The following is a 24570-nucleotide window of genomic DNA, read 5'->3' on the forward strand; positions in this document are numbered from 1 at the left end:
AATTCACTGGGCCTTGTGGCATGCAGCACTGTGTTCTGTGGTTCCGAGCAGACTGCAAACACTGACCATGGCTAGTTTGCCGCCAACAGTGCATGGTGACATTGCTGATGTTCCACAGGCTGGCGAGGGAACATGCCTCCCATCTTGTTTACAATGAGTCATCCTCTGTGAAGTCCTGTCTTTCTCTGTGGATATGCTCAGTACTTTTCCAGTTCATGAGCACAGCTGGGCCTCTTGCCAGATGTTCTGAATTTAATGAGAGAAATGATCTTGGAGGGATCTTTTGCGCAACACAAAATAGGACGGAGAGCTCTCAAAGGAAATTGGGGATTAATCACAACATTTGTAACACTGCAAGCCAGAAATGCAGTATGTTATGTAATTATGTTGTATGTGATAATGTTGTCCAGCATACTCTACGTCAACAATTCACACTTTATGAACCCTTGAGGGTTGGGATATTTTATGTGAATTGAGTGTGAATGCGCCTCGATATTGTTCTCTTGTGTTATCTGAGATGCATGATACTTGACAAATTTTAGACTGAATATCTGAACATTACCGTGTTAAAATTGAACTTTGTGTGATCTTATTCTTGTTTTGTAGGCCTTAAACAACAACGTGTACAAGAATGTGTCACCCTATGGCTCCCTGAACAACATAGTGGATGGACTCAACTCCCTGACGGACCATTTCTCAGATCTTTCCCTTTCTTCAGAGCCAAGAAAACCCAACAAAAGACCCCCACCCAACTACCTGTGCCACCTGTGTTTCAACAAGGGCCATTACATCAAAGACTGCCCTCAGGTGAGACCTGGAACACACATATTACATAATCTTGTCTTCAGATGGCACAAGCAGCTTGCCTTCTTGAATGTGCTTGATTACTAATCTTATTTTGCATTGCAGGAACTGTGTGACTTCTTCTGTGTCTTTTCATTTGGTCCATACAAGCCAATGATGGCACTAAAGGTTGTGCTTGCTTCAGCCAGTGCCTGTCTCTCTGTCTTTTTCTCTCTCCTTTTGGCTCTGGTCTGACCTACTTGTTGAACAGGCTAGCCTCTGTCTTCCGTAGTCATGTGTGTGAGTGTGTGTATATGTGTGCTTGTGTGCATCTTAACTGCAGCTGCATTACACTACAAGAAACCGTTATAATCATAATATATAAGCTTGTTGGGACACTTAAAGAGTCAAACGCGAAGCTGTCTGTCTTTGCGTTGGATCATCATGTTAGCTTTGATAGCATGTTTTCAAGAAAGAAAAACCACAAACAAATACAGACATCTTTTCTGACACGAAGCTAAGTATACTAATCCACAAAGTCACAGTTGCATTGCTCTGCCTCCCAGTTTCCCACTGACTCAGTCTGTTATGATGCCGTTTTTTTTGTTGTTTTTTTTAGCGAGACATCTTGGTAAATCCACCTTGAAGTCTGGTATGGAAGTTTTGAGTACAGTAATGTGTAACTTATTTTATGTCAGCTGCTGTCATCTCCCAAAATCTCATTTTGGTAAGCGCCAGGAGAATGTTAAGTTTTAAATGATCCCTGCCAATGTAATTTAAAAGAGATGTGGGCAGAAATGTCTTTTTTTGAAGAGTAACCTCCTGTAGCCTGACTTGATACTGCAGGTTGATGTAGACATGCAGTCATTCAATATCTACTTGTAAATGAGAGAAAAACTTGTTCTTCTACTGACATTGTGTTATTGCACAGTAACTATAGCATATGTGAAGTGATCTTTTGTAGAGTTTGGAATGGGCTATGAAATTGCTGTGGTGTGTCTGTCATGCTGGTGTTATATAGGACTTTGTAAAGTCCAAAGCTGAGACTGCAGCCGGGAACTGATCTGATTTCTATGGGAACACGATGACACTTTCCCTCAGAATTGTGGAATTTTTACAGAGTTGTTTTATATTTTGTTTTTGGTCTTACAGTGTGTAATAATCTCCCCTCTCTCTCTCTCCCTTTTGCCTCTCCCCTATGTTGTCTCTCTTCTTCTTTTCCCTGGGTGAGGTGCAATAGCCTAACCCAAACCCTGAGTTTTTTTTGCATGGAATGGTAATGAGGAGCAGATGTGAGATTAAAATGCTTAAACTCACTTTATGACATATGATGACTGGTCTCAGGAGGTCTGTAAAAGACCTGTGTACTGATGAAATATCTTGTGGACAGCTCCAGACTGCTCTGTGTGGGAATTAGATCATCTATTGACAGCTCCAAAGGGAATTCTGGGTCATACGTGTGACATTTTTCCTTGAAGAGAGGCTGTAGTTGTTGATGTGACCGTTGATCAGATTATATCAATGTTAACGTTGGAGCAGGTGTAAGTAATACATAGTCTAGTGTTTTTACTACCGCATTTCTAAAACCGCATGCTGTGTACTGATCATCTGATCATCAACTGATCATCTACACTATTAACATTTTAAAATGAAAAGCTTAAACAAAACCATTTTGGCAGGAAGAAGCTGTGAAAACACTGGCACTATAGATGTAAGCATTCAGACGTGGACCTCAAAATCACACTCAGCCGTCTTCTGGTTTATATTTCAGCTGTTCGTTAAACTGCCAACAGTAAGTCAAAAAGCAAGTCTGCAAATGGCCTCTGCACCTACACAGTTCAACACCACCAAAAGTTATTTAGGTCTCCTCCGGGTTTTCTTTCCCCATAAATTCATCTTCCATTTGTGCTGCATCACTTACACTGTTGCCCAGTCACCTGTCATTGCATGCCTAGCCAAGGATGGCTTAACCAGCTGAAGATGTGACACACATCTTGCAATAGAAACATGAGTTTTTCATGGCGAGAGTGCTCAACTACATGCCAACAATTGTGTCATTTTCCAAACAATATTTTGTTGTCCTAACATGACTCTGCTTCACAAGATGCAGTGATTAATTATACACTCCAAGAGTTTCTGGTATCCACTTGTACTGGAGTGCAATTTAGGATGAATGTGTCCCTATTAACAATTTGTCCTGTTCAGAGGTGCTTTGCCAGTGAAAACAGAGGCCCTTCACAGAGCACTGATAAGTATGTCATCTTGGTCCAGCAGGGAGAATCACATTCTGATGACAAGTACAGTCTTCCTCCTCTGCTTTAATTCTGCCTTACTGTGCTGCTTTGTGCTGTTATTTTACCACTGGCTTTTGACAGGTGTGCATTCATTTACATGTGCTTTTATTTTGATTTAAAGGATGAAATCTGTGATATTCTGTATGTATTTGCTCATGAAAAGACCGAAAATTGCAGGCCTCTACTGTTTTCCAAAAACACACAAGCGCACACATTAAGAAGCCCTGCTGTAACACATGCTTATTCATTCTGAGTCAATCCCAAACAGTCATGCTGCTGTAAATACTCATTTCAGCAGCAAATCTGTGTTAATCCACAGCTACAAATAGTCCCCAGCAAATGTATTATTTTTACCTGTTTGAGTAATATTTGTAGCCAGTTTCAGGAAATCACCGTTTTTCATTGTGATTTTTTTTAATTATGTTGTATGTTTGTGACCTGTTTTTAAGATGTTGGTTTTGTGCCACAGGCAGGGTACCCAAATGAGATAACATTGAGAGACAAATAATGAAAACCAAAATTGGTTTTGGTCTTTTCCTGGGATTTGCTGTAGCATATGAACTGATACTTTGCATTAAACTGTTGAGGCTTGAGGCTCATTGAGGCTCCAATGTGTTAATTGTGTAATTACTTTTGACTGAATTAGGTTCATTTTTAAAATAGAACTTTTAACTTGATATATTATCAAACCGAATTGAGATCAAGGATTTAGACAGCGGTAGCTCCATCACCTTAGTCACTGTAGTTGATGCTTTCTCTATCCATCTCCATTGCTTGGTTCTGAGAGAATAAGTTAGGCAATTAAATAGCTGAGGTTACAGAAGTGTTTATGCATTACTTGAAATTTAAGACCGTTATTTTTTTGTTATAACATGTTAGTGTTGGAAACGCACAGAGGAGACTTGCGGTCGGGTTGAGAGAATTGTTTTTCAGGGAACTCTTGGTAGTTGAGTGAAAGCCGCAGGCCTGGCAGCAGCTGCCCTGTGCTCCCTGTCATGGGGACAGAGGTGTTATGTAAACTGGCTTTTATTCGGAAAATGAGGTCGCTCCCCCAGTTATGAGCAGAATGCCCCTCACTGCCATACTTTGGCCCCCTTCCAAGATGTCTTCCACTTGCACTCATGATTTGGTTCTGCTCAGCGGACTAATCCTCTAAACAGTTGGCCTCCACTTCTGATTTGAGTGATCAAAATGATGCATTGAAGGACATCTTCTTGCTATGTCTCCCTGTTCAAAGATTAACTCATGGAAAATGTCTTTGGCGGAATGCAGGTTTGTGGGTATGTGGGGTTGGCTGCTGCTGCTGTATGTGCTGGTGTGTGTGTTTTATGTGTGTCTCTGGATTTCAGTGGACTCCTGAGTTACTGTGTCCAGTTCCTGGTTGCATTCCCCTGGTTCAGTCCTTCAGAATGACAGTTTCCTGGACATGTCTTTTAATTCTTCTGAGAAATTTTTCTGATACTTTGAAACTGGTACCACCCTGATTCAACAAATGTTGCGTTAGTGTAAAACATAAATAAGGCAGAATGCAATCATTTGCTAATCCGTTTTGGCATAAACTCTATTGAAAACAGCACAAATGCCACTTATTCTTGAAGATCCATGCTTTTTCTGAATTGAATGCCAGCAACATGATACCAACAAGCTGGGATGGGGACAGCTTGGGAACACTTCAGAAAACTGCTACCTGGAAAACACAGTTTGTCACTGAATCTACAAATGCGACTCTACCATGCAAAGTAAAAGCCATATATCAACAGCATCCATAAATGCCGTTGAGTTTGCTGGGCCCGAACTCATGTGAAATGAACTGAGTGAGTGGTTAAGCATGTTGTGGTCTGATGAGCCCACATTTCAGATTGTTTTTGGAAATCATGGATGTCTTGAGCAACTGAAGTTGTATGTTAAGCAAGAGCGGAAAAGATTTTCACTTTCAAATCATCAACAGTCAGAGTCCCCAGTTCCCAGAGGCTTACTGAGTGTACAAAAGTTAAAAAAGATGTAGCACAGTGGTAAACATACCCTGACTCAATTTTTTTGAAACATGTAGCTTAAGTATTAAAGAACAGGGTTGAAGAGTACTTGTTTATATAAAAACCTGAAACATGGCAGGACATTCTTGACTACTTCTGCTTTCACCTTTTGTCTATTTAGTTCAAGTATAACAATCAAAGACTCTTATAATAATAATAAAATCTGTTCATTAGGATGAGCCCAAAACTGTAATCTCATTTTGATTCAATTTTTCTTCAGTTTGGCACAAACTTCCACTTGGACCCAAGGATGAACTGATTCAATTTTGTTGGACAAAAGGACAAAGGTCACTGTCAGCTGAAAAGAACATGTTTTTAGCCATAAGCCAAGAATTCATACGCTAATTATCACAATATATCACACAAATATCTAATAGGATAAAATGGTGACATTTATCAACGATGAGCACTGTAGTCTACCACAAGCTGATTGTTTTTGCTGATATTGAGCCACATGTGGCTACGGATATTATATGAGTCTGGACAGACATAGGTGGCGGAGACATACAAAACGTTTAATGATATACAGATTTTTGGCCAGCTGTGATACAAATTAAATTGTTATGCATTGAGCCAGTGACTACACTGGAATGTTCTGTATGTATCATCATCTGTAAATAAAGTCCAGGCCAGAGAAACAACACAGTTGATCAGCAACACATGCAGCTCATTGATCCACATACAGAGACGTCTTACTGGACCAAGATTCTGTGCCTTTTGTTTGTGTGTATATGTAGCATCAATTTCAACCCTTATTTTTTCTTTTATCTTTGTAGTGACATCTGCCTTAGCACCATGTTTAGAGTGAGGTGACACGGACCAAGTTGTGAGACATGCGCTGATAGAATGAGCTTCAAAATGAGTTCCACTTTGAGTACAAGGGCTTACATTTCCTCTCTGTCAGTCCCAGTCACTGTCAGTCATTTGGTCAAGCCCGTATCTCCTCCAGCATGTATCTGATCTCTACCGGTGACCATATGCCCATTACTGCGATGGACCTCGCACCTCACATGATGGTAATTTCAGCGGCAGTCTGTCCTTTGTGACAAATGGCCACCATAATCTCCCATAACAGTGTCAACACGAGGACCTGAGGTGAGCCGTGAAGTGAGGGCCTCTTCACACCAGAGGCAAATCACACTTTGAGTAATGTGTGACCTACCAAAATGTGTGCTTTTCCTTTGGTCGTGGTGATAAACTTAATGATTTGTCATTACTGCAGCCCACTATGTATACCAAAGCAAACACTGGCGGTTGTTGTTTTGACAAGGCGTGTTTGGTTTTAAACCTTCCAGTGTTTGCCTCTGATAGAGCAGTGACCCTTTTCCGAATTGGTTGGCAGTCACATGGGGATAACTGTGCAACCGCTTTGTTTAAATGGTTCAGTTTGTTGTTGTAGAAGGCGAAGGAGGGATAATATGTCAAATGCGCATCACACATCAGAATCAGAATTCCTTTATTCCTTTATTTCCTTTACACTTATGATTTGCCAGTTTTGCTTCTCTGCAGAGCAGTCTGTGCACTTCACTCTTGGAAAATTGTTTTAAACCTGTGCAGACGCACCCAATTTCCTGCTGTGTGCATTAAGGTGTGTATTAATCGAATCAGGTCAGGGCCTGTAGGGGGTTTTTTTAGCATGCACTTTCTCTACCAGAGATTTAGAGGTTGTCCAATTGCATAAACAACAATTTTCTTTACATCATACATTTCTTTTGAAATGTATTAAGAAGAAAATTCTTAAGGGATACCAGTTAATCTATTTGTCTTTTTTTTTATTTCATATAAAAATGTTGGGTGAATATTTGCAGGATATCACATTCACATTTGGATGATAGAGTGTTCCCATGGTGTTATGCTGTTGACATTTCTGCTGTAAATCAGAAACAGTTTGAGTGCCTTGCTTATGGGTAAATCAGAGGAAAAATCTGTCGTATTCACTTCACCCAGTTCATGTTAAACCAACACTTTTGTTCATAACCTAGCCTCTAGCTTCCTGTAAAAATCCACATTTCTCATTTGGACAAAAAAAAAGCATTTGAAGTCAAGTCTAATAATTCTGTTGTAGCTTCTGTCCCATAATTTAGTCTCTTTGTCAACTCTTGTATTGGAAACATGCTGTTAAACTGTCTCTTTGACAGTTAGTTTGATGCCAGTTATTCAGTGGTTCAACAGATGATGTAGGCTTAATGTAGCTGGATGCTGAAGTTGTCCCTTGGAGGCTAATGTTCTAGGATCTCTTATCTAACCAACCTCTTGCCTTCACTGTTATATATTTCTAGTGAAATCATGTATTTACATTATCCTCTGCCTCCAACAGATGTTTTCTGTCTTCTTATCTTTGTTTCACTCTCTCTCTCACTTTACGCATCCCACAGTTTGTTAACCCTGTCGATAAGTAGTCTTTCAACACCACAGCCACACTTAAACATTTGTCATGAGAGAATGCCTCACATTTTACCCCTATGATCTCTGTACCCTGGGGCCGGCTCTGACATTGGCTGCAGTTATTTGTTGTGGCAGGCAGGCAGTTTGGATGTGTCACCTTAATGGCACGGAGCACTACTGAGTTCATCTTTGTCAGACACAGAAAGGGTATGCTTCTAAAAGCCTGAGAGGGGCACAAGAGCAGAGAGACAGCACGAAAGCAAAAGGGGAGTGAGGGCACTTCCCCCGAAAGGAAATCAAAGTTAAAAGAATGATAAAAGTGCGGTTTCCTGCCAGCTGGTTTGTGTTCTGTACAGAAATCCCATTCTTCCTCTCAGATTTTGCTGAGACAACAATTGCACCACTTCCTGTTTTGGTAACCGTGACACCTCTGACCCCCATCTCTGGGAAGCAGCACACTGTTACATTTAAACCACAGTCAGGTAAACTACCGCTGCTCTGTGCCACAGTGAAAAGACAGTGGAAAAAGCTGTATGGGGATGCTGGTGAAGACAGTAAGTGTTTATTGTATTGCTGGATGATTCTATCCACTTATTTTGGAAGGTTTCTTATATAATCCTACTCGAAGAATCTTTTTCCCGTCACACAGCTTACCCAGTAATGTAGAACGAAGGCTGGAGTTTAATAAAAGGAAATAAACAATGCTGTGTTTGGGGCAGTTGCTCGTCACATTGCTTTATGTAAGCTCGTCTCTGCAGCTTGAGAGAAACCAGGTCACTGCTCATTTTAGAATCCAGTCTCCTTATAATCTGCCTCTTTTATTGTCCGTATGTTTTGCAGTTACTTAGCTTACCTTACCTTTTAAAAATGTTATCATCTCACTCTTACAGCATAGACATCTACAGTATGGTGGGATATTAGAAAACCGATCACACTGAAGACTGATGGTGACAGCAACAACAGCACTTTGGCTTGTGTTCTCAACACAGTTACAGTGTTACGGGGGTCAGCAGCCATACACCGAGGACACAGGAACTAGAACAGGATGGTTCGCCTTTCACTGAGGGAAGAGGGAGGGAGGGATCAGGGGGTCAAAGGTGAGATTTTCACTACAGCATGATGTCCAGTTTGCACACCAGGGCCAGAGGGTTTTCTTAGCTCATACCAAAAGTTCTCTAACGTAACCTCCTCTGGTAAATCACTTATCATCACATCGGTATTCATCATCAATCTCTGCCCCTCAGTATATATAGTTTCCATGTGTTGAGTTAAGAGCATGTGCCTGTTAACAAACTAAATAGTTTTGCACTTTAGTTTAGACAGATGAAACTAAAGATGTTTAGCCAATTAATCATTTAGTTGATTAATTAATTGGCAGCTATTGTGATAGTCGATTAACTATTGTCATTTTTCAAGCAAAAAACTGTAAACATTTGGTTGTTCAGGCTTCTCCAATGTGAGAATTTGCTGTATTCCCTGATCATACAATTTAGTAAATTTTATATTTTTGAGTTTTAAACTGTTGATAAAAGAAGACATTGGATGTGAAAGAGTAGTGGGCACTTTGAACCTTTTTCCGATGATTATTTGATATTTCAAGAATATACCGATTGCTGAACGTCTTTCACAGCTGACAAATGCAGCTAATTGGAATTTAAACTGAAGCCACTTCACAGCCTTAGAGCCTTCACAGACACTCCACATGAGGTGTTTACGTTATTTTCTGCACTCCGACGGTTAGCATAACCTCGTCTCTCTCCACTTTAACTCATTAGCAAGTTCCAGGATTATCTCCACTGGTTATGTAGTTGAACTAATTGCTCCTTGTAGTAACACACATTCTTGTCACACGTGAACAACAGAGATTCTTCCGTGATATGAGACAGACAGACAAAGACGACGGACAACCAGACGGACAGGCAGGGACACTGTGAAGCTGCAAGTGCTGGCACACAGGACTGGATTTGGTGTCAAGAGATCAGGGACTGACACTACTGGCTTTGTGTTGTGCTTGAATGGGCACCTTAGGGAGAGACTGTGGTTCTGAATGGGCACCATTGGGGAAAGCCCAAGTGGTGGGAATGGAGGCTGGTAATTAAGGCAGTCATTGTATGTCTGTAGGATCTGTTAGACAGAGAGGTCAGGAAGGCAGTCCTGTATTGTTCCCCCAGCAGGGCCCTCACTGCATAACAGTGGTGTGTCAGACTCAAGTATGTTTGGATAGAGCCTTGGATCTTACAGAGAAAAAGAGAATTACAACAACAAACCACACAGGCGGTCCTATATAGTCTGCTTGTCTATACGTAAACATGTAGACTATAGGGGCCTCTTCTGTGGTTTTGATTTTGCAACTGTTTTTTTTTTTTTGTCTCACTCTTCATGTTTGAGTATCTTGAAGTTCTTGTCTGGTAGGCTACCCAGGAGTCAGGCCTGTGTTAACCATAGATTAAGACAAGGATGTGGTCAGTGTGACGCCACAGGGTGGAGGCGGGGGTGTACTTCTGAAGTGAGCCCAAATCAGCATCAGTCAAAGGAGATGCAAATAACTGTGAAATGTAATAAGCAGAAAGAGGAAAATAACCCTCAAAGGGCTGATTCATTACCTCTATACAATTATGTGTCCAAGATATGTGCAGATTGTGTAATAAACAGAAACAGAAATTGTAAGACATGGGTTCAACTTTTTGAAATATGTTGTCTTTGAAAGATGACAACACATGAAAAGATCAGCATTGTATACCTTGTATACACTTCCTAGCACTGTGTAGAACATTTGTAGGCTGCTGCTACAATGAAAAGTTACATTAATAGTCAGTCTTGTTTGTTGAAATATGAGTGAGGAAATCTGAGCTCTTAAGATACTAACAGTATGTTTCTAAAGAAAAACTGTCTAAACTTTTTACTGTCACAGACTTTTCTAATTCAAGTCCATTTGTACTTTTTTCCCCATAAAACTCATACAGTGTTTCAGTAACTTGCAAGTGAAAACAGATTTTGTTGACTGCCTGTTTACTCTACAAAATAACCTGCATTTCACTGCTTTTTCTGTCCCTCCTCTCTTTCTGCACTGCCTTGTAGTATGTCGGGAAGTTTCTGGCAGGGATGAAGGCTGGGGGGAGGAGGTGCACCATGGGAATGTTTTTACTGGGTGACCCCTGATCTTCCTTCCAGTCGCAGCGAAGATTCTGAAGGCCCTGCGTCTGTCTCTGCTCTAACACTCACTTAGTCAGGTTAGCAAAGAGTGACTGTCCTGTAAAAAGATAAGGCTTATCAGGCATGCTGGAGCCATGCTGCATCAGACAGATACCCGTCCTCTCTGTGAAAAACAGATGGCATTACCTGTCAACATATTTTATTCTTGAGGAGTTATACAGAGAAAGACCCTTTATAGCGAGAGCATTGAGAAACCATATAGGGTTAGAAGTCCAATATAGCATTGACACCGAGCGACACTGAGATTAGCAACACGTGTGTACTGTATATTTGGTAGAGTGCCTTACAGAAATATACATACACACACTCATAAACACATCCACCCACGGACACACAACTACAGGCGTAACATGCAAACATAGGCAGCTGTAGCATGAGCTTCCTGTGGCAGATGACAAGATGTTTTGTGCACCTCTGTATGCTCCAGTCTGCCACCCAACCTGCTCTTGTCATTCACTGGCCTGGTAACCCAACGCTGCTGTGCAGCTGCACAGCTCATTGGGCTTAGTGGGACCGGGGCTAAGTCCAAGGCTAGGAGAGGGCAGGGGGAAATTCACACCCACGGCCACACTTAGCATTAGCCCTTAACGTCGTGTAAATACGGTGTATGTAGCAGTATGGTAAACATATCTCATGTCTGTGAAAAGACACGGCTTCCATGTTGAACTGGTGCGCTGACAGAAATGAGGTTCTGGGTTCAACCAGGACAGATTCCACAAGTACAGGCCCAGTTGGCCCGAACTGGTGTTTTCTATGAATGAAGCATGAAGTGGGAGAAAGGTTTCTGTCAAAAACATCAGCTTTAAAACAATAGAGTGTTACTGGTATGAAAAAAAACATCCACATGCTTGATTCTCAGGGGTCTCCATAAGTCATCCAAGAACATGACACTGAGATCCGTGGCCGATTAGAGAAGCTGGGTTGTGGAAATCTAGGAATCTGGGAATAGGGTTTTGGCAAAGAGGGCGCTGGCACTGCGATATGCCTCTGCAGCTGTCTTGGACACGAATGACGTGGATCTGTTACTAAGGAGAAAAACTTTGACGTGCATACAGATGCACATATGCAAGTATGGCATGGCTATAATGAATGCATACAGTGAAAGAAACAAAACAGGGGCATTGATCTGTTGGGGCACAATCAATAGTTCTTTTTGTTTGTTTGTTTTGGGTTGGGAGGGCTTGAAAATAAAAACCCTCTTATTATTTAGTCAAAATCAACAAAGGGCATTAATTGTCATAATACTGAAATCAGCTGCTTACAATGACTCATGTTACAAGACCTCCACCTCCAGTTTATCAAAACAACCATAAATTGCAGGTCACCAAATTTCATTTGTAAGCAAAAACATCATTATAGATGACTTAGCTGAGATTTGTTTTAATCTAAATCAACAGATCAGCATATTGTAATATCAACTCATGCCAGCTCTGTTTCACAGTGATTGAATTGCGCATTGTTTTCTACGACTAGAAAATGTTTTATGATCCTTCTTTAGCCACAGACTGAAAATCTATTATCAAAAGTTAAAAACACATGGATATTATTGGGTATTTGAAAAATAAACTAATCTTATTCGGCTGATAAAAAATAATTCACCTCTGGGGTATTTCTGCTGCGCTTGGGAGAAGTTTCACGTCTGGCATGTATGTTTGTTTTTATTGTTGCAGAAGTGTAGCAATCCTGCTTGTGTTTCTTTGCTTGTTGTTAAATTTGAAGGGGACAAATGCAATTAAAATTGAAACCACAAAAATGTTATGATCCAGCATCCTCTCAATACGCCCCAGCAATTTGTCAGTGGGCACTGATGAGATTTAAAAGGAGAAAATATCTTTTCTTGATAGTTTATGGCACAGTCTCTCAAATTATCTTCATGACTGACAGCCGTGGGATGTTTTATGTTTGAAACAGCTGTCTTGATTTACCTTTTCCCTGTATGATATCTCAGCATGTCAAAGAACAGACTAAACATAAGTGATACGTCCAGTACATTTACGAGACTTCACTAAAATCTGAGAAAATGCAAAACGTAGACAGTCACTTTATTTCAGGATCACTACAGAGAGCAGACAGCATGAGTGTGTGTATGTGTGTGTATGTGTGTGTGTGTGTGTGTGTGTGTGTGTGCAGTGGCACAATATCAGTCTCTTCCAGTTGAAACACACACACACACACACACACACACACACAGTGCACTGACTCTGACAAGCAGAGGCCATTTCCTAGCATGAACTATTTTGGCGTCTCCATGGAGCTGGAAATGGACTTGTGGTTATTCTTCTGAACAGTTGGAGTGGTTGTCCTCTTGAAATCCTCTTCTCTGTATCACAAAGCAATTTACAAAGAGCTATGATCACAGGGGTTAAAGCCAGGTAAAAGCCAGGGAAAACTTGTAACCCTGAGTGGCCCTGCTAAATATTTAGCCTCAGGTCATATTAAATGCATTGCTGTCCACCTTACATAGAATGCACTGGTGATATTTGTTGCACTGTTTCGGGCAAACAAAAAAAAATGTTGCCTGTTAAGATTGAAGCTTTCAAAAAGCTGTAGCTTGGTAGACTAAGACCGTTATGGTTTTACTTTCTGCTGTCTCTGCCCACATCTACTTTCTGCTGCTTCCCTCACATATTCCACCTGAGACAGGATAAATGTGCTTTACGACAGCACACAAATGCCTCATGAGCATATTTAGACCTGGAAACAACTGGGATGTGCTATTGTGAGTAAACTGCTTTTTATAGTGTAATGAAATGTCAAGCACACATGAATAGCTCAAATAAAGTGCTTCTAGAATATGAGACCTTTTTTAAGAATAGCACCCTGACCCACATGGCTGCAAAGCAGGTTCAGACAAGAGAGTGACAGACCAGTGATGGCAAACTCAAAGGAGGAGTCAAATCTAATGTGCTCACATACCATTTGCTGACTAAGCTTAGAAAAAATAATGTGTCTCCATCTGTGGGTCTATCAGGACATGATGGCATTTCCACATCGGGTTGACGAGTTACGTGTCAAAGTGTTCTAAGTGTTAGATTTTAGATTCCTCTGCTCTAATGCAATGAATCACCTGACTCAGGGTGTCTTCTTTGAGCTGTATCTCAAAGAAGCAGAGACTAAAATGATGAGCATGCAGTGGTTTCAGGCCAAAAACCATCCCAGCTAATAATCAATGTTTCTTCATATTGTATGACTTAGATTGGTTTTATCCTCTGCACCATTTGAATCCGAATGACCAACTTATGCCCTTGTGTGTGATTCAGGTTATGTGCAGTACATGATTGTGTAATGCTGCGGTTTATATTTAGATACAACTGTACGAGATAAGAATGCTTATCTCAGCAGTTGTAGATGTGGAGCATCATGGTGGCTGACATTCACACTAAGTCACTGTTGTTTGAAATATTTAACTAAAAGATGTAGCCAGATAGCCATTCTTAGACTTTTTCTTCAGTTAAACTGAGAATATTATATGCCTGGTTATCAACTCAGGAAAATCAGTTATGCTAAAACGAATAAGCAAAGTGAAAACCACATTCATGGTGAAAACATTCAGATTGGAGACATGACTGCAAAACCCCTGTCATGTGTGGTGTGTGTTTACAAGCACAAGTCAAGTCATACAGTTTGCTTGAAGTGTGAGGTTCAGTGTTTAAAAGCTCCATGGACCACCTGTTGGAGGTTTCTGCTGAACTGAAAAAGACCAAACCACATGATTAATAGATATATGCTTACTGAAACACTGTTGTGAAAAGCACAGGAAATATTTCCCTGTCGTGTCTCAGAGAAAGATCAGGCATGATTGATGCTTTGATCTTTTTTTGATGTTTCACAGAGGAGAGCCGGTTCTCGGGTTGAAACCACATCCAGGTTCCTACCTCACCCCCTTGTAGCATTCATCAGACCGCTAAGGCTAGCACGCTAACTGAAACCACATTAAAGCAATTAGAAGTCTTATCAGAAATGCTACGGTTAATGAACAAGCCAAACAAAAACTCCAAAAGACTCAAAGCTAACATTGTGGACTGAACCCCATCCGCTATATCTCTAAATCTATCTCTTTCTGAACTTCAGCCAACCCAAATACAGATCCTGAGATGAGGACACCAGAGCAGGCGTAGAAATGCGCACGCATGCACTCGTGCATGCTTATGTGCACGCGGAAATGCAACACACACAGGTTTCGCGGCCGGTTTGGTGTTCTTGTGTTGCTCTCTGAGTGATGTCCTGGGGGATGCGGAGAGGCAGAGCGGGGCCTGAGCGCCTCCGCTACTCCTTTGTTTACCCTGATGGTTTCCAGATGCTAGCCAGTGACCGGAGCACTAGGGAACGCTGGGGGGAGCAGCCCAGCAGTTTGGGTCTTGCGCCAGCAGGCCAGGATTAAGGCAGCTCTATCTGGGATACTTGAAAAACATGGCCTTGGTTTGTAATAACTTTGCAATTGTTTCTTGAGGCTGAGAGAGTTTGAGAAATAGAATTATGTTCACTGTGCACAAGGTGATCTTAAATATAAAAGTGTCACAAACATTGTTCTCATTAATTGGGACAACAGATGCAATTCACAATGACGTCTTAGGCCATTAAGTGTAATTATTAGTCACTAAATACAGACTTGGATTAATTGCATCTGACTGTAATTAACATATTTGTTTTACTCAGTAATTTGAGCGTATGTTTCCTTAAACAGCTTCCAGCCTGTGGCAGCATGAGCGCATTGTCTTTGTCTCTTTTGTGCAGCCCTGTTCGGGGAAGATTGTTTTTATAAACTGAGGTGCATTGTGCTTGAGCGAGGGCAAATTTATCACTTAACCAGCACACCTGTTCTTCCCGTCAATTTCAGCCTCAGACACTTTTCTTTACAGGCATTAGAAAGAGACAGCTGCACCAGCAAAGGAGACGTCCAGAGAGAGAGAGAGAGAGAGTGAGAGAAAGAAAGAGAGAGAGAGTGAGAGAGGTGAGAAAGATGGCAGCGAAAAAGAGAGACACACAGAAAACAGGGGCTGTATTTAGAGCTTGTAGTGCATGGTGGTATTGATAAATAGTCCCCATAATGCACCTGGCTGAGGTTCTGGCACGGACTCGGGGCTCTTTAGTCCAGCAGCGGAAACAGCCAATAAAAAAATGCTTGTTCTGTGTGCAGTGAGACACAGCTGAGGTGGTGACAGTGTCATTCTTGTGAGAGACTTGAAGCAGTGGCCATCTGCACGGCCTCACTTGGCCCTCAGTTCTGACTAACAGGCAGCAGGCTGCACTCTCAGATCCTTATTCTTTAGTTGTGGTGATGTCAGATAACGCAGGTCGTGATGATCAAGGATATTTTTTTTAAACTAAGAAACAGCTGAGACAAAATACACTACGCCTCCTGAATGAACAGGGTCAACGAGTTACTTTTTGTTTCCTTTCTTTCTCCCTCTAGGTGCCATGTGGATAGGAACACCACATAGGATAATTTAATATGTGAAAGCATTTGATTTTTTTTTTTTCCGTATTTTTTCTTGTTTCCCATCAGAATTGTCTTGATGTGGTCAACCCAAACCAAACTGTGTAGACAGAGTTGTTGTGCAAGTATTATTGCCCCAAATGACCCAAAAACATCTCTGCTCCTTCTGGTGTGGTCTGACAAACAGCCTCAGGATATTCCCTCTACAGTGTGTCCCCCTTTGCTGGATGGGAGGCTTATCCTGTGACTCACAGACCTGTCTGAGTCTCAGTGATCATTTAACTCTACAGCGCAGTGATGGGAACATAAAATCATGCCCAAGAACCCTCATCATCATAAAGAACATCAAGTCTGTATACTCTGTTGTACGGAAGAGCCCCATCATCTCTCTTCAAATGTTTAGGTTTATTTGAAGATGTTTCAAGCATTTGATGACTGCTTTATCCATTTATAGCTGGATTTGAACTGAAGAAAGGCTGTGCTCTCCAAAGCCAGATGAGAAAAGTGGTTGTATACAATTACTTCCAACCATTTTCCAAAGCCTCAGTGCTGTTTTATCCACCAAATCCCTTGTTGCCTTTCAGAAGTGGACAAACCTCTAAATGGCATGTGACATTTGCATAAAAACCCAAGCCTTAATGTCAGCACTGTCTCTGTGTATTTGTTGTCTGTGGACTGACTGTGGGCAATATGTGGAGCCCAGTTCAACTGTAGGTAGACGTTTCCTCTAATATGCTGAGAAACTATGAAATCCCACATCCACAACCTTGAAAGCAGCGGTCTTTTAAAATGATTCCCCTTAGGTTTGTCTTGGAAGGGAGCTCTAATATTAAAACCAAGGCTAACCTATCCTGTTGCTGGAGACAGGGGATTAAGGGTTCAGGTTTTTGGGGTGAGAGTCTGAGATTATAGAGTCTGGTATCTGTCCACTGGTCATTACTCTTGGTCTGGAATGTGAGATCAACACAAATGCAAGATCACCTTTAGGCCCCAGACAGCAGTCTGGACCACATTTTCCCAGTGGTCAGTAACAGACATCTTTTTATGATTTACACTGGAGCTGAATTTCAAGATGTGGCTAAATGGTATTCAAACTGCAATTTCAGAGGCGGGTGTATTAACTGCATACTTTTTAATCAATTTCACGGTATTAACTGAATTACCCTGAAATTTAAACACATCACAGTGGGTGTTGTCTAGACTGGGATAGCTCACTTAAACACACCTCTTCGAATTCAGTTAATCTACCTGCACATGCTTCAAATTCCTAATATCGCTCTGTTTGTATTACATATGTGTCTTTAAAATTGACCCCCTCCAGAGAACCCAAGCATTCCTCCACATGATAATGAGTCCGATCCACTGTAGTTGTGGCCAGAGCTACAGCGGTTAGTTAACACTGTTTTATCCCCCACCTCTCTCTCTGAAATGTATGGCCTAATTGAAAGCAGAACAGCGATTTTACGACAGCTCTCAGTGTTTCTGGACCCTATGGAGGCCATCTGCTTCAGATTTAGATTTCCTCCTTTCTCTCAGTTTCTCTTTCCCTTTCTCCACCCTCCTTCAAGGGACTGATTGGAGGGTCTCTCCACAGTTGGCTCAGGCGACTGTGGGGCTTGTGGTATTTGTCCATTTTTCTTTTTCTCATTGTGTTTGTATGAGTCTAGAGCAGCAGGTTTTTAGACCTCCTTTGTTACGGAATACTCGAGGAGCAGGAGGTTGCTGAGCATTCATTTCTTCTCCACCTTAAAGTTTATCCTGTTTCTGTTCATCTTGTTCTCTCAAGCCCCATTTTTGTCCCCCTTTTTGTTTTACTGTCTCTTGCACAGCTCTCTTTATTCTGTTGAATGCAGTTTGTGAGCTCATTAATGGTGCGATATGAGCCAAAGAATGGTCAGTGTCCTTGAAGCAGGGCTAGACTCTTGAGTGGGAGTAGTGCAGGAAACCGTGCGCTGAGATTTTGCAGTTGTATTTCAAGGGTGGATGAAAACTTGGGGACGTGAAATTTGTTGAGAGTTTATGTATGTGTCTGGGTGTTAAAGGGGACATGGAGAGAGCCGTTGTGTGTGGCCATATTTTGCAGAGAGATTGCATCAGTAAATGTCTGTATCACACGTGTGTGTATGCTTCATTTAACAGTTCACTGACCCGTAGTGTGCGCGCATGTGTGTGTGATATGATGAGTTCCTGCTGTGATCTGAACTAAAGGTGGATGTGGTCAACTACTTGCGGTTATGGAGCTACAGTGTCTCATCTATGGACACTGTCTCAGACACACACACACTGACCCTTATCTCAACACGTGGGGCTCTAGCCTTGGGGACATAAACAAAGACTGACTTGACACAAGCCGGCACGGTCACGGTGATATGACAAACACCGCTGACAGGCGCCATCAACTGATCCACTGTTTCAAAGCATTTCTTCCGCTTTGTGGACACCTAAAACACTCTAAAAGGCTCAGATATATCCATTTAGCTCTTACACTGGCATGAGCTTGAATGGTTTTATTTGTAGAGAGCAAAGGAAAACAAAACACATCCTCCTGTGCAGGCTAATCTCCAGAGTTCTGTGTGGTGTGATGACGCAGTTCCATTAAATTAGTCATTGTACTGTGTGCATTGTGAATGTTTTGAAAATGTTGCTTTAAAGGCAGCAAAGCGTGCTTATTTTCCTGGAAATCAAGCCATAACTAAAACATTTACTCAGTCATTCTAGTGTTTACAGTTGAAGGTTGTGATCTGTAATCCACCACACCAATGTAAATGGAAAGAAAAGCCGTGTATGTATGTATGTGAAGAAACCCAAAGCTTCCTTCGTTAGCAGCCGCTGTGAATCGGTTAAGCTGCTGTATTTCCCAGCCTGCATCTGTTGGCAGTGGTAGCACATCAGTCCAGATGTTACTGTCACATTTGTTCCCATGTGTTTGGGTGTCCATTGGAATGCGCAATACCAACTGCGGCTATAAAGTTTATGAATTCAGAACCAAAACTTGCTCTTCATCTAAGACCTCCATGAGAGACAGTGTGTTGCAACCCTAACCCCCCTGACCGCTATGTAAGTGTAATACTCCAAATGTCCAAATAGTGTTCTGGGTTACTTTGCAGTTGTGCAAACTTAATTTGTGTATGCAGCATGTAAGGCAGAGGTGGTAAAATTTATACAAGAAATTGGTTAATTCAGTGCTTTTCCATTTGTTTTATCAATTTATTGTCCACTTAATGTCTCAACTGCATTAATTTAATGCTTTTCAGAAGTAACAATTGTATTTACAATCTACAGGGCTGATTATTATTAGATTATTATTCATCTGCTAGTTTTTTTCTTTTATTAATTGTTCTGTTCTATAAAATATCAGATTATGAAAAATGCCTATTATAATATCCCAGAGCCCCATATGGCATATTCAAATTGCTTGTTTTATCTGACCATTGGTGCTAAATCCATAGGACTTACTATCATAGAAGAGAAACGAAAGCTCCTCAAAATGAGCATATGGAACCAGTGGAAGTTTAACATTTTTCTGAAATGACTGATCAACATTTATACGTACACATTTCTTTGTATTTGAAAAGTATATTAACCTCCGTAAAACATAACTTGATATCTTGAAACTGACTGTAAAGGGTGGTTGTATTGAATGTGAAAGCAGTCAGTTGCAGACAGAGCATGATGTGCAGCCAAAGGCCAAGGCCAGACCCTGGAAACAGCAAGGAGTGGGAGAGGAATGGTCATGAGGAGGATAAGTGCTGTTTCTGTCCTGCTGAGTCCTGGCTGCAGTGTCTGGGAGACATTTTTTACATTCGAACAAACAGCTGTAATGGGAAATATGACCATGTCCAAATTTCCAAATGAACAATGAAAGATACGATTACAGCTCCTATGTAGTACACCTGGAACTCTCATTGCAGTTTTATTTAAGCTTCAGAATATCCTAATAGATTTATTTTATTTGATAAAATAGTGGTTAGTTATGCTGCAGCAGAAATCTAGAAAATGTTGTAGTTTGTCATTTGTAAGAGTGAGACAGTCGGATTGTAGCTGCATCACATTAACTAGATGATTTGTAATAAAGCATTCAAACAAAATGTTGCTATGGCATTGTCTTTGAGATTTCCCACTGACTGCTTCAAGACAACCCTGTCAGTGTATATAGACTGATGTGCTGCAGGCCAGCAGAAGTCAGATTTTCCAGTCTGTGAGCTGTCATGGTGGGAGAAGCAAGGCTGACAGTGGGGTTGAGGTCATGCTGTTCAGGGCCCAGATCGAAGCACAGCCCCACATACTTAGGGTTGGCTTGCTGCTGCTGATGCAAAGTGCTGACGTCTTTTAGGGGTGCGCCAGATGCTGCTGATTAAAGTTCCCATTAGTCACACATGGGCTGGGACAGGAACGAGAGATTGTAATTCTCCTCCTCTCACTCTCACCGGCCTGTACCCCCTACATCCACCCCGAAGTCTGTAGCAAATGTTAAAGTGATTGTGCAAACAATCGGCTGTCCTGCAGGAGAATCAGGAGTGTACTTGGCTTGGAATGCAGAACCTTTCCCAACCTTCTGGAAATCTGCCATCAATTGCATGCTGTGCATTAAAATTACTTCACCCTGTCATATCAGATTTTCATCTGTGCGTGAGAGAATTTTTAAACTTTGAGATAAAATAACACAGTTCCTATGTACTCTATAAATGTTTATCTTGCAAATGGAAGCTTTTTTTTTTTCTTTTTACCAACATACCCATTGAGTAGATGCAAGTTTGGAGTTAACTTTTCTCTGTTTTTGATGATAGAGCTTCAAATTGATAATGACAAGCTCTGTCAAACTTACTAATCTGTGTACATTTGGGTTTATTTTGGCAAGATGGAGGACAGTTTGTGATTTATCCTTTTGATGACATCAGCACTACGTTTGTTTGGGACACGCTTTTAAGGGAAAAATGAATCCTGCTGTTATAGTGGCCTAAATAAAATTGCCAAAATGAAGTCACTGGAGTGACTCCTCCCAACAATATTGCCCTCAAGCTAATGCTTTTTCATGGCTGACTGACTGTTTGTAATCATCTCCCTCATGAGAATCGAAGGAGTAATTTAACACAGCTGTAATGGAAGTAAATGTCAATTACACAACCACATATTGTGCCAAAAATTATGTGTAGGACTGTGTTATATGATTTTGAATATATAAGCACAACAGGCATGGACAAACCACAGAAAAGTCTGGCATGAGGGTCAGAAAGGTGGTACGTAGACAGACTAGCAGACATCTCTACTTTCCAGAGGTGAAAATCTATTCACAGTGCTCTCCGTTATGTGTGAATTTCAAGCAAAATATAACGCAAAATATAACGAAGGTAAACATACACATTATTCCTCATTACTGGAAAACCACGTAACATTGTTAGAGTCATTTCCAAGCTCATGATGTTACTCAGTGACTTTGTACAGATGAGTAACCTCCACACAATCTTTAAGCAAAACTTCAGATAAACCAAACTAAGCATTGCCACCAAAGAGAAGAAACTTGCACTTGGTGTAACTGAGCATGACATCACTAAAACCTGTTGCACCTCACACTTCAGGTAGCTTTATGGGACAAACAACACTCCCAACACTGACCAAGAACAACTACAGAAAAGACACCTTTAAAACAGCCAGATCCAGACCACCAAGACACTAAGAAGCATCCACTTCAGATGCTGGAAAAGGTGACTTTATAAACACTTCCCTCTCTGGCCAGGTGCACCTCACTGAACACTTACGATACAGAACACCTGGTGAGAGGTAGAGAATACTGGAGAAGGGACAAATAGCACAAAGGGACACACACACCATAAAAACCAGGAAATGTTAGGCTGGCCCCCTCTCCAAATAACAGTCAGGCATGTTGAGTATGAACAAAGGAACAACAGCTGAACAATATGGAAATTAGCAGCTAAATAAATGTAACTGAAACTAACATATGACTATGGCGTCAAACTCTAACATAATGCTCACACAAACAAATCTGGCATAAGAAACGGTAAACTGAACACCTTCTGCGCAAATTTTATTTATCTGGCTAAGGATGCACAAGTAATACCTTTCCCACATGTACATACACTTAATTCAAATGCTTTGCTCTTTACAGGCCAGACCCAAAGGGGAAGGGCTGACACCCTACCAAGGGAAGAAGAGATGCTTTGGAGAGTACAAGTGCCCCAAGTGTAAGAGGAAGTGGATGAGTGGCAACTCCTGGGCCAACATGGGACAAGAATGTATCAAATGCCACATCAATGTCTATCCACACAAACAGGTACTCAAACTAACAACATGGCATGTCTTTTCCTGACAATTTGTAGTAATGTCTCAAAGTAAAAACCATTACTCATGCTCTTTGTTTAAATGGGAGGTTGAACCATCTCATCCAAAGTTAACAGAGGCCAGACTCTGGTTTGCATGGTTGTGCATTGTCTTGAGGATATTCCAGATGGCCTCATTAAAATAAAATGAAATAAAAAAAAATCATACCACTAACATTTGCTTTAGCCTCTTTGGTAATAAACCAGCACTGAATAAACTAATTACATTTCCTGACTGATAAAAACGTTTGGGATTATTTACTGAATGTCATCAAATTTTGAAACAAATATTTCTTTATTAATCCTTCACAGACACAAACTAACTCCAGGCTAAATTGAGGCTTACAGCTGCAGAAATTCCTCTTACATGTAATAATATGAAAAAGTGAAGTCATATTAACTGAGATGCCGAGGAGTGTTTTTCCGAGCAGCAAACACTTGGAGGGAATTAATGTGCTGCTGAGCTGTCCATTTGGGTTAACTTTGAACATTTTCCTCACAGTCTGTTGACTAAAGAGACCAATGGATAAAGAATCCACTCTGCTTCCTTCAGCTCGAGATATATTTATCCTGAACTCTTCATCTTTTAATATTTATGCTTCTCCACATTCTTCCAATTCCACTTCCTGAAATAAAATTAGGATTACTGCTTGAGGCCCTGTTTGTTCTCTGAATACCATGGCCAACCATGCTCCACTCTGCTAACACTTAGATAAAATGAAGCAAGAAAGGCACACTGCTTGACAAATTTACCCAAAAATTCTGGCAAAGGGTGGCAACATTCCTTGACAATGGAAAGCTAATGCATCATTTATTCCAAAGCTTTTGTTTATTCATTTACACTTTCATCAGTGTAAGATTGAAACCATGAATATGACTGGTAACTTAAAAAGGCATGGGTGGAAGTCTGCACGCACATTGCCAGTACTTCAGCATTTCTTAGTCAAAGCCATTTTGTTCCATCCAGTTCACTCCGTGTCCTGTGGCAAAGCTACACACAGGCAAGCAAATTCCCTGCATTTGCAATGTCACCCACTTAACATATTTCCCCCCCGTCAGTCTTGGAAATGTACCACTAACCTCTGTTTCCTCAAGTATCAAAGAGCTCAACCTCTCAGCAAGGCTTCCACCATCCCTGTGGATTCCCATAAATAACCCAAGAATGTATTTTCCAGTCCCATCCACATGTAAAGAATATTTGTCCCTCTTGGAAGGAAAATGTATTACTTGACGTTCTGACAGTACTATTAAGGTCCAGTGATACCACAGTGGGCAAAGTAAATCTTCACAAATTTGTTGTACCTCGTGACAGTGCTGACCTTTGAGGGAAGAGAGTGACCTAAATATAGGAAGCTAATCTACCTTATTAGCTGTACTGCTCCATCCATCTTTATTTGTTCTCTGTTGGAGTACAAACTTCCACACATAAGTTCATGAGATAAGAGTCAATAGTACAAATATGTTTTTGAATAAACTATATGAACTTGTTGTCCCTTTAACAGCCAAGCTAACATACATGCTAACTGACAGTTAAAGCTAGTTAAATGGAATGATTCAACTAATGATAATAAATACCACAGGAGAAAGAACCTATGAAAGCTATTATTACTGACCAGCACTAGTAAGTTTGCGGCTTATTAGCGTGTAGTTCTAGTAGTCACTAGCACAGCCTTTGGCCTTTGTGGTGAGTTTTTTTGCCTCTGGTTTCGCCTCTCAGGCTGCAAAGACACTGCCCTAATTGTGTCTTTAACAACAGTTTTGCATACTCTACTCAAAACTTTTCACCCTCTTCTAGATGTTTTTGTAAAATTAATTTGCAGGCCCCTACAACTTGAATAGCAGTTGAAGCAGCAAGGGAAGGAAGGACAGTGATCTTGAGACAACTTGAGGCAATTTCAGTTTATAAAAAAACAAACTATTAATATAATAAACTATTTACTACTATATTTACTTTTGAAGTCTGTATGTTTCCATTTTTATTGAACTGCAGTTAAACATGTAAAACAACATTACCTTGGTTCTGCATCAGTTAAGTTAGGTGTTATGTATTAATAACATAACTGACATAGGTGACATTTGCAGTAATTTTG

At 40.9% G+C, this 24570-nt stretch overlaps 1 protein-coding gene across 1 annotated transcript in view; it reads left to right on the plus strand.

Annotated features, from left to right (window-relative positions):
- Window positions 1–24570, plus strand: part of zcchc24 (zinc finger, CCHC domain containing 24) — a 33383-nt gene that overhangs the window by 3319 nt on the left and 5494 nt on the right. The window contains exons 2-3 of the mRNA XM_046401573.1: window positions 607–807; window positions 22270–22434. Coding sequence (XP_046257529.1) covers window positions 607–807; window positions 22270–22434 — 366 coding nt within the window. The remainder of the gene's footprint in view (window positions 1–606; window positions 808–22269; window positions 22435–24570) is intronic.

This window comes from Scatophagus argus, chromosome 10 (assembly GCF_020382885.2).
Source record: "Scatophagus argus isolate fScaArg1 chromosome 10, fScaArg1.pri, whole genome shotgun sequence".
Taxonomy (NCBI): domain Eukaryota; kingdom Metazoa; phylum Chordata; class Actinopteri; family Scatophagidae; genus Scatophagus; species Scatophagus argus.